General features: G+C 44.0%; 1 protein-coding gene across 1 annotated transcript; it reads left to right on the top strand.

The window, feature by feature from the left end:
• Positions 1–2792: 2792 nt before the first annotated feature.
• PNRC1 (proline rich nuclear receptor coactivator 1) lies at positions 2793–5103 on the top strand. Its single transcript, XM_040428753.1, has 2 exons — positions 2793–3282; positions 4008–5103. Exons 1-2 carry the CDS (start codon positions 3034–3036, stop codon positions 4455–4457), a joined length of 699 nt encoding a protein of 232 aa, XP_040284687.1. The 5' UTR covers positions 2793–3033; the 3' UTR covers positions 4458–5103.
• Positions 5104–13501: the final 8398 nt, after the last annotated feature.

The following is a 13501-nucleotide window of genomic DNA, read 5'->3' on the forward strand; positions in this document are numbered from 1 at the left end:
AAATGAAGCAATTTCTTATTCATGCTTCATTTGAGTCATAGGTTCCCTACTGCCCTTATGTGCATATACACACTGATTGACACAGACACCCCTGTAAGTCCTATTGTTTCTTGAATTTCTATGGTTGTCACCTCTATATAGATATGCTCGATAATTAAGGGAGGATATTTAAGGGTAACATATTGTCTAATTACTTTGGACTATGTCCCTGTCTCTGTCCGTGTCTTTATATGTGTGATTGCTTTTGCTTTCCTTTATACGGTTTACATATGGGTATATATACACACCGCTATGTCACCAACCTTTGATTTTTCGCTATGCTGACATCAGAATCAAGCGTATAGGTGGCACACAGTAAGCCGCGAGTTTCGATTCCCCCTCCCATACATGAGCGCTTGTTGTGCTATTCAGGAGGCGTGTGTTATGACGTGAGCACTGGGCGGATCAGGGGTGAAGGTCAGATGACGCGCCTCTGTCTGATTCGCTGAGTGCTAACACATGCCCCCACTATAGGCGGGGCTGACTCGATATCTTCTCGGCGTTCAAGCGGCCGCGTACGGCCATCACAGCGCCGAAGCCTTGACACGCAAAAGTGTGAGGCTATTCTGCTTGACAGGCAACTAATGTTAAAAAGAGATTTTCGCTCCTGATGAATTGTGGCTCACATTGCCATAGCGAAACGCGTTGAGCCGGTGATCTTGTATTAGGACACGGCTCTCTAGGCAGGGTGTTACTTTGTATCAAGCAGAGCAACAGCTGACTTGTTAATACACTTGCGGTCTGAGACCATAACCAAATACTTTATTGTTTTGGGCAGGCTGATGGAGATAGCTGAGTGAGCGTCCACATATACTAGCATCTTGTGGATGCTTTATACCTACCTGGGTTTACTTCACTCGCCAGCTATTTCACATCGCTCAGCTAGGTAGATCCGCTTACACGCACCTGTGCCTGGTTCACTCACATGAACCGTGTCCTTTTCCCTTGCCAGCATATATTAGCACCTATGTGCTAGCTGGATAGGGATCTAGTCCAGACTTTGAGGTTGTGGTGTGGATCTAATCCCACTCCTACATCACATTACCTGATTCTGGAAGCCTGATAGTCACGGATGTGATATTCAGTTTTCCCGTTTTAATTACTTAATTTAATAAACTATTATTTTCTTTAATACGTCTTTTCAGGCAGTGATTTATATGCTCTATGTCTGACACCATTTATGGGGTGCTCTATGTCTAACACCATTTATAGGGTGCTCTATGTCTGACACCATTTATGGGGTGCTCTATGTCTAACACCATTTATAGGGTGCTCTATCTCTGACACCATTTATAGGGTGCTCTATGCCTGACACCATTTATGGGGTGCTCTATGTCTAACACCATTTATAGGGAGCTCTATGTCCGACACCATTTATAGGGTGTTCTATGTATAACACCATTTATAGGGTGCTCTATGTCTACCACCATTTATGGGGTGCTCTATGTCTGACACCATTTATAGGGAGCTCTATGTCTGACACCATTTATAGGGTGCTCTATGTCTACCACCATTTATAGGGTGCTCTATGTCTGACACCATTTATAGGGTGCTCTATGTCTGACACCATTTATAGGGTGCTCTATGTCTACCACCATTTATAGGGTGCTCTATGTCTACCACCATTTATGGGGTGCTCTATGTCTGACAGTATTTATAGGGTGCTCTATGTCTAACACCATTTATAGGGTGCTCTATGTCTGACACCATTTATAGGGAGCTCTATGTCTGACACTATTTATAGGGTGCTCTATGTCTAACACCATTTATAGGGAGCTCTATGTCTAACACCATTTATAGGGTGCTCTATGTCTGACACCATTTATAGGGAGCTCTATGTCTAACACCATTTATAGGGAGCTCTATGTCTAACACCATTTATAGGGAGCTCTTTGCCTGACACCATTTATGGGGTGCTCTATGTCTGACACCATTTATGGGGTGCTCTGTCTCACAGTGTATGGGGTGCTCTCTGTTGGACACTATGTATGGGGTGCTGTTTCTAAGACTATAGGGTGCTCTATGTCTGACACTATTTATAGGGTGCTCTATGTCTGACACTATGTATGGGGTGCTCTATGTCTGACACCATTTATGGGGTGCTCTATGTCTCACAGTATATGGGGTGCTCTATGTCTGACGCTATTTATAGGGTACTCTATGCCTGACACTATGTATGGGGTGCTCTATGTCTGACACTATTTATGGGGTGCTCTATGTCTGACACTATGTATGGGGTGCTCTATGTCTGACACCATTTATGGGGTGCTCTATGTCTGACACCATTTATGGGGTGCTCTATGTCTCACAGTATATGGGGTGCTCTATGTCTGACGCTATTTATAGGGTATTCTATGCCTGACACTATGTATGGGGTGATCTATGTCTCACAGTATATGGGGTACTCTATGCCTGACACTATGTATGGGGTACTCTATGCCTGACACTATGTATGGGGTGCTCTATGTCTCACAGTATATGGGGTACTCTATGCCTGACACTATGTATGGGGTGCTCTATGTCTAAAACTGTTAATGGGGTTATTCTGGCATTTGTCGGTAGTGGGGCGTCTGAAATCCTCCTATAAAAGGTATAATGTGTGCTGACTAGAAGATAAAGCAGCAGGGACTGAAAGCATAGGCAGTACTCATACTCTTGCTTTGTAATAGACTGCTAGTGCGAACAGGCAGCCACTGCCAGGAGCGCGCCATAATAGAACTAGGCGCCAGCATTACCTCACAGGAAGCGGGGACGCGCCTCAGGCGGGAGCGCGCAGGGGTGGGTCCCGCGACGAAAACACAACAGTGGAGGTGGGAGCTCCAGAGCCGACATCTTGTGCAGCCCCCACACAGCCTGTCATTGTGTACAGCGCAAAGCCCATCTACTGGAGCAAGCTGGACGCTAGCAGATCGTCAACAACTGCAAGGAACCAATTCAGACACAGCGTTGTTCTGGAGCATTACACTTCTCTGCGTTCGGTGACACGGAGCTGTCATGTCCGAACCCGGAGGAGGCGGAGGCGGTGGCGGACGGAGGCGGGGGAGCACTGTGAGCAGAGCGAGGAGCTGCGGCCGCAGAAAGAGAAGGAAGAATAAAGTGCGATCGACGCCCTTCCCCACCCGACTCCATCACCATAACCCGCTGCAGAGTAGATCGAGAGAGAATGGAGCCAGGAGCCCCAGCCCGGGAGGCGCGGAGCCGCAGCCCGCCAGGGCGGCCCAGTACAGGCAGCTCCGCAGAGAGGTGCGTACTTTACTCCTCATAGCCAGCTCCAGTCACACATCTGTCTGTGCCAATAACAGGAGCTCACCTTGTCTTGTGTTCTAGAACTCATTGGGGTTATGTCGAGTTACACGGGGACAGGAGGATCTCCTCCTCCACCCTGGAATATCTCAGAGTCAGATGACAGGGTCAGGGTGCTAGCCACCATACAGCCTGGGATATGTCTCTTAGCCACCATACAGCCTGGGATATGTCTCTTAGCCACCATACAGCCTGGGATATGTCTCTTAGCCACCATACAGCCTGGGATATGTCTCTTAGCCACCATACAGCCTGGGATATGTCTCTTAGAAAAGTCAGACCTGCAGGCAGTCCCATAGAGATGAATGGCGCTCACATATCCCCTGCCTACAGTGGGGTACATGGTCCATACACAGTTCCCCTTATGCACACACAGTACATTGTCACGGGGGAGCACCATTGATAACTGTCCATATATGGGCAGTGACATCACTGGAGCTCCCTAAGGTATCAGATTAATGGAGGGTAGAATTCATACAGGGCACTGCTGGTTGTGTGTGCAAACTAACGTATACCAGCCAGATGAGACCAAATGGACACACTCCTACCCACCTTCTGATTAGACAGTTTTAACAGCTTTCCCACATGTGTACATGCTAAATGTACAGTAAAAATGCCCGTATGTGAGCTTCACTTGGTAACTTTACTTTTGTTTTTATCAATAGGTCTTTAGAACAAGAACAAAGGCTGACAAGAAGATTGTGAAATCGGAAAAGATCAATGCCTCCCACAGCCCGGCAGCACATCGGTGTGACCAGCGTTGTCTCCACAAGCAGCAAAATAAATGTAAAGTTCAGTCTATAAAGAGCAGTTCCCCAAAAAAGACTGAAAGGCTTCACACTGACTCTGAGCTCACAAATGTCCAAAAGGTTGAGAAGAAACCACTGATGAGCGCTGAAAATATCCCCCATATCAAAATAAAAAAAGAGGGTTGTACCCAGGATGAAATTGAGAGAGAGATAAACTATGCAGGAGCAAAATTCAGCGACCCGCCATCCCCAAGTGTGCTTCCGAAGCCTCCCAGCCACTGGATGGGGATCAATGGTCAACATTTCGACCAGTGTAAGGAGCTGATGACATATCACCTGAAAGCCCTACTGAAGGTCCAGCTGTAGTCCTCCTTGCAGCCCTCTTTTAATGAGCATTTTGTTACAGACCCAATCGCCATGCCCAGCATTTTTCCACGTTTGGAACCTTCATTTTTTTCTTTTTGTGCAGGAACTTCAGTAGACCTTGCATTTTACATTTCTGTACAGAATTTGAGTATTATATTTTGTATGGTTGTGTAAATAGTGTACACAGTGTAATATGTGTATATCCTCGTTTATACTCCAGGTAAATTTTTAGTTTTGTTATAAAAGTATGTATTTTGACCTGACTAAAGAAACCCATGTGTTTTATACATAAGGTGACAAGGTTTCATCTACAGTCAGATGAGAACAAAGAAGACTTCCCTTCTACCAATTCCCATTTACTATATGAATTACGTCAATTTCTAGCCTTCGGCCCCTTGAATGAAATGGGAAGCACTTCCCATGGCAGCTGTTTTATCCAGTTCAGCAGCTGAGAGAACTAGCCGCTTACCAAGAGAGGTATCTCGAAGCTTAATGCACTTTGTCTCGTTTGGAAAGCACTGCACAAATGACAACTGGGAAACCAATGTATTCCCAGTATGAGTCCCTGATTGTATTCGTTAAGAAAATCACATCTTCCACATAAATTGGCTAATGTTAAATTAAATAAAAATAATTTGGCCTCCCCTATCTGCCTTCGATGTGGTCATTTTGTGAATGGGATGACGTGCCAACAAGACTCTTCAATTCTACATGTAGTTTGAGGAGATCTGCATCCTCCAGCCCAGTATTTACAGTGGTCCCTCAAGTTACAATATTAATTGGTTGCGGGGCGACCAATTAAGTTAAAACCATTATAAGTTGAGTCCATAACTCTGAGGAAAACCAGTATCTGGTTCCAGAGCCCCAAACTGTCATCTCAGAATAAGAAAAAGTGAAGTCTTAAGAAAAATAAGCAGATAACCAAGAAATGTAAAGCAAGCCGTTAAGTAAGACAGACAGGAATTGAAGCTGTAAATGACCTTCTATGGTGAAGGCAGGAGTTTCTTCAGGGTCTTGCATAGCACATACATGTACCAATAAAATAAAATGGAGTCACTGCTCAACTGGTGTCCAAATGAGCAGCTCATCCTGGCACAGACAGGGGGCAGTATAGGACATGTAGTACCACACTGAACTGTAAAGAGGAGCTACCAGACAACCAATATATGTGTTTTACCAGAGAAATGGCTATGTTGATTGGTTGGATCTGAGGCTGAGACATTGTATGTTGAGTCTAGTTTCAACTTATGATGGACAAGAAAAGACCATTGTATGTTGAAAATATTATTTCCGGAGGCCATTGTATCTTGAGAGACCACTATCTTTTAATTCATAATCTCCATTGGTGAGGGAACAAGGGATATCTCTCCAGAATACATGAAGTGTGAAGGTTTTTCATGATTACTTCTACAGGGAAGTTGAAGGAACCCGCTCCTCCCCCCTCTTCTGCGTCCAGTCTCCTTTTATTAGGGTTGTTCTACACTAGAATCAGCTAGAACAGAAATTAGACATGGCATAACATACCTTCTAACGTGTGGTCATACACATTGGATAGAAGATGATTAAATAGTCATCTGGAGAATGATCTTTTCGCAGACATGGCCATGCGCATTTTAGTCCATATTGACCGTTCCAGTATCAAACTAATGAAACCTCGCAATTGATCTTTCTGGGAACATTCTTTCAAAGAAAAACCATTCGTCCATGAAATTATCTTCCTTTGAACAAAAGATCTTTCGTTCAGCTATTTGATCATTTCAAACTCAGTCGACTTCTTTTTAGACAATGACTGTCGGCTAAAACAATCGATTATTAAAGGGTTTCTATCACTTGGTATGACATAATTAGCTGTCAGACACTAGCGATCCGCTAGTGTCTGCTCTGGCCAACCATCCTACTATAATCGCTTGTGGGGCAGCGGTTTTGCTAAAAAACTAACTTTTATAAATATGCTAATGAGCCTCTAGGTGCTATGGGGGCGTCATTAGCACCTAGAGGCTCCGTCTACCTTCATACACAGCCGCCGCCCAGCGCGTCCCTCCAGCCCGCCCATGTCCTCCTCCGTGTGACGCAGCGGCCGAATTCTCGCGCATGCGCCGTGCGCGGCTGTATTCGGCGCATTTGAGATGTGAGCTCGGAGCGGTCAGACATTCAATGCGCATGCGCGGATGTATTCGGCGCATGCGCATTGAATGTCTGACCGCTCCGAGCTCACATCTCAAATGCGCCGAATACAGCCGCGCACGGCGCATGCGCGAGAATTCGGCCACTGCGTCACACGGAGGAGGACATGGGCGGGCTGGAGGGACGCGCTGGGCGGCGGCTGTGTATGAAGGTAGACGGAGCCTCTAGGTGCTAATGACGCCCCCATAGCACCTAGAAGCTCATTAGCATATTTATAAAAGTTAGTTTTTTAGCAAAACCGCTGCCCCACAAGTGATTATAGTAGGATGGTTGGCCAGAGCAGACACTAGCGGATCGCTAGTGTCTGACAGCTAATTATGTCATACCAAGTGATAGAAACCCTTTAAACTTCACCCAATGAACAATTGTTTTGGTTGAAAGCGTTTATTTTGATCAACTTCAGACTATTGTATACTATATGACCATCTAAAATCCAGCCAAGTCCAATTATCCTCACTACTGCTGTTATTCTTAAAGGCAATGCATTAGATTAAAAATTTGCCAATTAAAGCCAGATAGTGACACACTCTAATCTATGATTTCTGGATTGTAGTTCTTTTTAGGATTCTATATGCTGTACATGATTATGGTGGCAGTCAGGCTGCTTACAGCATTTAGAGATTTGTTTTACGACAGGGGGGTCACCTTACAGGGAAAGGGAGTAGATAAGCTGTGACCCATCCCCTACTGTACAACCCTCTGTTATCTATCATTCTAATTCTGCCCGAAATAATTGATGCCAAAAATTGATCTCTACAGAACAGGAAGTGTCAACCTTTTATTAGACTTAGTGGCCGGTGGGAGAACGGCAGAATTTAATATTTTTTAGTGATATGGACAATTTTTATTTAGACAATAGGTTATTTTCTGATGACATGTCCCCTTAAAATAGTGGATAAACAGCACTCCTATGATGTGGCAAAGTTGGGTGCACATCTCACTGGGGATTGGCAAGTTCCCCTGACTAGTATAATAAAAGCAAAGAAAGAAAAAAAAAAAAAATCGAGACAGCACATCCAAGGTTGCATCTGGATTAAACCTCCACCGTGGACGTGGGGGTCTCGATTTTTTTTATTTTCTTTGTTTTGACATCACCTGGATATGCTGCCCTATTGAAGGACTGCTGTACTATTAGTTCAAATGGTACAAAATAATATTGTTCCATTTGGCTAATAGAGTCTAACAAAGAACATAGCGGACGCCTAATACACAATATACAGGTACGTGATGCCGTCAGTCACTGGTGGGGGGAGGGAGTACACCACTAACTAGGAGTCTTCTGTATTAACCAAAATATCAGTAGAGTATACAAGGGACAGGTGCTTTCATCATTTTTAGTAAGGGGTACATTATTCCGGTAGTGATGAGGAGATCTAGGTGGTTAGACCAGAGCGAGGAGCTTTCCTCTATCCTCATCAGCCCCATGGCTTGGTACCTACAGTGAACCCATCACATTGAAAACAGTAGACTCTGAACGCAGCATGAGCCGAGCAGATTGATATGTAGTTTTATGGGAAATAATTCAGTATAACTTGTATTTCATCCATTTTAATTCCTGCTCATTCTGGGCTTTGAAGTCCAGGAGGCGGTCCTATCAGTGATTGACAGCTGTGTATACACAGTCAGGACAGGCAGTCAATCACTGATAGGACCGCCTCCTGGACCTCAAAGTTCAGAATGAGCAGGAATTAAAATGGGTGAAATACAAGTTATACTGAATCTTATTCTACAAAACTATTTTCTATTCACACAGCCACATGAGGGCTTGTTTTTTTTCCGGGAAAAGTTGTACTCTCATGTTGCATATATTTTAGTGGGAAGCCTGGGGGATCCAGAGAATGAAGGTCCGTTTCATCACCTAGGAAATGCTGTAAAAAAACAACTCCACAACAGTTTTAAGGGTTTTATTTTTACAGCATTTCCTCGGTGATAAAACTGACCTTCATTCTCTGGATCAGTACTATTACTACATTTATACAGTTTTTTATTTTAATACTGAAGAAAAAAAAAAAAAGCCATATTCTGGCCCCCCATAACATTATTTTTATGTCTACAGAGCTGTGTGAAGGCTCATTTTGTAGTTTTTATTGATGCCAATTTTGAGTGTGTATCACTTCAATTTTTGGAGAGAGGTGATGTGACAAAAAAAAAAAAAAAAAAATAATCGAAAATCAGTGATTTTGATGTTTTTCCCCCCCCCATTGTGGCATTCGCCTTATGGGATAAATATTGGTTGTGGTTTCACATGCGGCGATGCCTAGGTTTATTTTTTTTGTTTTTTTTTAAATTTTGGAGAAGGGTGGTGATTAGAATTTATTTATATTTTTTTGTATATGAAAAAAATGTATATAATATTCCCTGTGTGTATACACATAGATAGCCGTTCACAATGGAGGTGTTATCAGCGATTGCTAGCACTCTGTAAGTGTGTATACATAGCTGTCAGTCATCGATAGCTGTACACAGGGGAGGTGCCATTAGTGATTGATGGCAATCTCTGTGTAAGAGCTCATGCACACAAATGTATTTTCTTTCCGTGTCCGTTCCATTTGTTTTGCGGACTGTCTGCGGAACCATTCATTTCAATGGGTCCACCAAAAAACAAACAAACCGTAAGGTACTTCATGTGCATCCCATTTCCGTTCTGCATTATTGTCTGCATTACAGACAAGGATAGTACTGTTCTATAACTAGGGGCCAGCTGTTCTGTTTTTTGCAGACCGCAAAATACATATGTTGTGGGCATTAGCCCCAAGTGTGTATACATAGATAGCTGTCAGTGACTGACAGCTGTACACAGGAGGGGTGTTATTATCGATCGCATACATTAGCCCAGGGTGTCTGCTGTTTAAAACCCATGTACGGCACTGGGTGGGAATTGGTTAAGGCCCTTTCTCATGGTCTAATGCCCAGGCAATTATCAGGGACTAAGCAAAAGTTCCCAGTAATTGCCCGACAGTGAATGGAGATGATTGTGGCGTGTAAATGCAGCCATCTTCTCTGTATGGGGGTTTACACAGGACAATGTGCTGCCAAACAATTATGGATTCTATGTGCTGTATAAAAGGTGCAATCAAGAGATGAGCAAGCATTTACAACATGTAAAAGTAAAGTGTTTTTCTAGGAGCTAAAGAGAACCTGTCACCATTAAAATGCAGTGCAATCCACAAGCAGCAGTTTTTTGGCGGGGATTTTCGACAATATATTGTGTATAGGAAACGTCCAACTCTTCCCTATGATGGGGTAGAGAAATATTAGACGCACTTTATTTTAACAGCTTAGGCTACTTTCACACCTGCGTTAGGTGCGGATCCGTCTGGTATCTGCACAGACGGATCCGCACCTATATGCAAACGCTTAGATCCGTTCAGAACGGATAAGTTTGCATTACCATGAACAAAAAAAAAATAAAAATTAATTTTTTGTTCATGATAATGCAAACAGATCCGTTTTGACTTTACATTGAAAGTCAATGGGGGACGGATTAGTTTGAAAATTGAGCCATACTGTGTCAACTTCAAACGGATCCGTCCCCATTCACTTTCATTGTAAGTCTGGACGGATCCGTTTGCGTTCGGGTGTCCGCCTGCTGAGCGGAGGACAAACGGAGCCAGACTGATGCATTCTGAGCGGATCCGCATCCATTCAGAATGCATTAGGGCTGGACGGATCAGTTCGGGGCCGCTTGTGAGACCCTTCAAACGGAAGTCACAAGCGGAGCCCCGAACGCTAGTGTGAAAGTAGCCTAATCCTTTTGCTCTCACATGATACAAGCTGCTGCCAGGGGTGTCTGGCACCTGAACACCATCTAAACTAGTAACTAACAAAAATGCGTACGGTTTATGGCTCTTACTGAGCACCGTGAGAAAACATCGAAGGTGCAGGGAGAAAGTGACTCAGTCATAGGTTGGCCATACACGTTCAGATTTTCTTATGCAGTTTTTAAGCTAAAACCAGGTGTGAATTGTAAAGGGAGAAATATCACTAAAATAAAAGTGGCCTAAATGGGAGGAAATGCACAAAAACCCCAAACACTCTAGCGTGTTTATAACCGGGGGAGCAATTCCTCCGCATGTGATCCATTGCTAGCAGCAATCCCCAGCAAAAAATGCATACATTGGAGGATGTCGGCAGCGGACCACATGAACCACAAAGGCATCCTACACAAGATGGTGGTGCATGTGGTCCGCTTCCGACATCCTCCATTGTATGCATATTTTGTTGGGGATTGCCGCTAGCAACGGATCACATGCTGAGGAATTGCTCCCCCGGTTATAAACACGCTACAGTTTTTAGGGTTTTTGCGCATTTCCTCCCATTTGGGCCACTTTCATTTTAGCGAAATTTCTCCCTTTACAATTGCAACAAATGACAAGAAGCCTTCTCTTTCACTTCAATGGGATGGCTAGTTCATATTCAAGTGTGTAAGAACAAGCCGTCCCATTGAAGTGAATGGGACAGCTTCGGTGTAATTATACCTGATCACAGTCGCAACAATGGAGAAGACTGCGCTGTCACGGTGTGTGCCTTCTCTTCAACCAGCTGACCATGTCCAATCAGACCAATAATTGGTGTGTGTAAACAGCCATCTGACCAATGATTGGCCAGGAAATCTGTCAGATAATCCGATGGTGTAATACAAGCCTAAGGGTGCTATTACACCAACAGATTATTTGACCAATCATTGGTCAGATGGCCATTTATACACAGATCTTTTGTTATACACACCAACTATTGGTCTGATTGGACAGAAATTGGTCAGATAATCTGTGTAACCCTCCCCCCCCTTCTCTCACTACCATCCACAAGATAACTGATAGAGATGAGTATCGGGCCTTACACAGATCCTTGTGGTAATCTGCCGCTGACTAGCCCATTTTGAGTACGTTTCATAACCAATTCTTTACCCATGTGTAAATATTGCCTCCTAGCCCCTTCAGCACAAGGCTATCCATATAAAATGATTTTGCAAAATCCAGATATATCACATCTGCCGCATGACCAACTCCCAGATTTGCACTTGCCTCCTCATAGAAATGCAGCATGTAGGTTTGGCGTGAGGTTTTGCAGGAATCCATGCTGGTTATTACTGCTATATCATTTTGCAGTTGTATAGCACATACATGACGGCAGGCTCCGCCCCATCCCCCCCATCCCATTTTTTGATTAGTTTATAAAATAATAAAATTGTCTAATGATTTAGAAAAAAGTCTTCAACGTGAAAATATGTTGTGCACTTTCTATTTATTAAAACTTCTAGACAAAAATATGCAACTATCCAACACTACCATTTGCAAGAGACATTTCAGAGCAACAAAAGCACAACATGAAATGTCCTAACAGAGTGAAACACAGGAGGAAAACAAATAAAAATATATAAAAAGGCTGCATGCACATGGTTGTGCGCAGTCCCAGAAATGCAGTTTGTGTGACAGCCACATTTCCTGGGCTGATCATGGCTCATGTGAGCCGAACTCACTGCATCGCAGCGATTTACGATTCTCCGAGTTCCAGCCCAGCAGTGGATCTGTTGTCCTGTACTCAGATGATGCTTTGAGTATGGGACAGTGGACAGTCGGGCTGGAACTAAACACATGATAAAATCACTATGAATGAAGCAGCGAGTTTGTCTCACATAAGGCTACTTTCACACTGGCGTTTCTGGGTCCGCTTGTGAGATCCGTTCAGGGCCCAAAACGGATCAGTTCAGTCCCAATGCATCAGTTTGGCTGCGTTTGGTCTCAGTTACGTTTTTTAGACGGACACTAAAACGCAGCTTGCAGCGTTTTGGTGACCGTCTGACTATGCGGAGCCTAACGGATCAGTCAAGACTTACAATGCAAGTCAATGGGATATACAATGCAGACGAGACGGGTGCGCACAAAACGCGAGTGTGAAAGTAGCCTAAGCTGTGGTCGGTCCTGGAAGTATGGCCATCACTAGGCTTGAACGAATCGAGCTTCAGATCATAGATCCGAAGTCTATTCGTTCAAAAACTTCATTGGAAATTCTGTTTCTGTACAGTATTAAAATGTATGGGCTCAGTGTAGCCAAACGTCATCTTGCCTGAAGTTGCGCGAGACTTTGGTGAATGAATTCAGTATTCCTTATCAGCGTATTTAAAAACACTTTAAAATAGGAATCCGAAGTGGGCTTTGATACCCAGGTACCAGCCAGCACACCAAAGCCCACTTAGGATTCCTATTTTAAAATGGTTTTTAAATACGCTGATAAGGAATACTGAAGTCATTCACCAAAGTCTCGCGCAACTTCAGGCAAGACAACGTTTGGCTACACGGAGCCCATACATTTTAATGCTATATGGAAACAGCATTACAAACAGTTTTTGAACGAATCAACTTTGGATCTATGATCTGAAGCTCGATTAATTTAAGCCTATAGCCGTCACATGGCCACGTGAATGCAGCCTAATGCTTCATGCAAAACAAAAAGACCAGGCAATAGGGAGGTTGTCAGTTAAAGAAAATGCCTTCAGTTTAGGGTACTTTCACACTAGCGGCAGGGCGGATCCGACCGGCTGTTTATCCGTTCATGCCGCCGGACTGCCGCTCCGTCCCCATTGACTATAATGGGGACGGGGCAGAGCTCCGGCACAGCACGGCGAGATGCTGACGGACTAAAAAGTCAGACATGCAGTACTTTTAGCCCAGCGGCATCTCGCCGCGATGCGCCTATAGTCAATGGGGACGGAGCGGCAGTCCGACGAAATAGTGGCAGGAACGGATCCGACAGGGTGAACAGCCTGTCTGATCTGCCGCTAGTGTAAAAGTAGCCTTAGGCATACTAAATAAATGCATCTTACAGATGTTTGGAAATAAAGATCAAAAGATTAAAATGTT

The sequence above is a fragment of the Bufo bufo genome, chromosome 4 (assembly GCF_905171765.1).
Source record: "Bufo bufo chromosome 4, aBufBuf1.1, whole genome shotgun sequence".
Taxonomy (NCBI): Eukaryota; Metazoa; Chordata; class Amphibia; order Anura; family Bufonidae; genus Bufo; species Bufo bufo.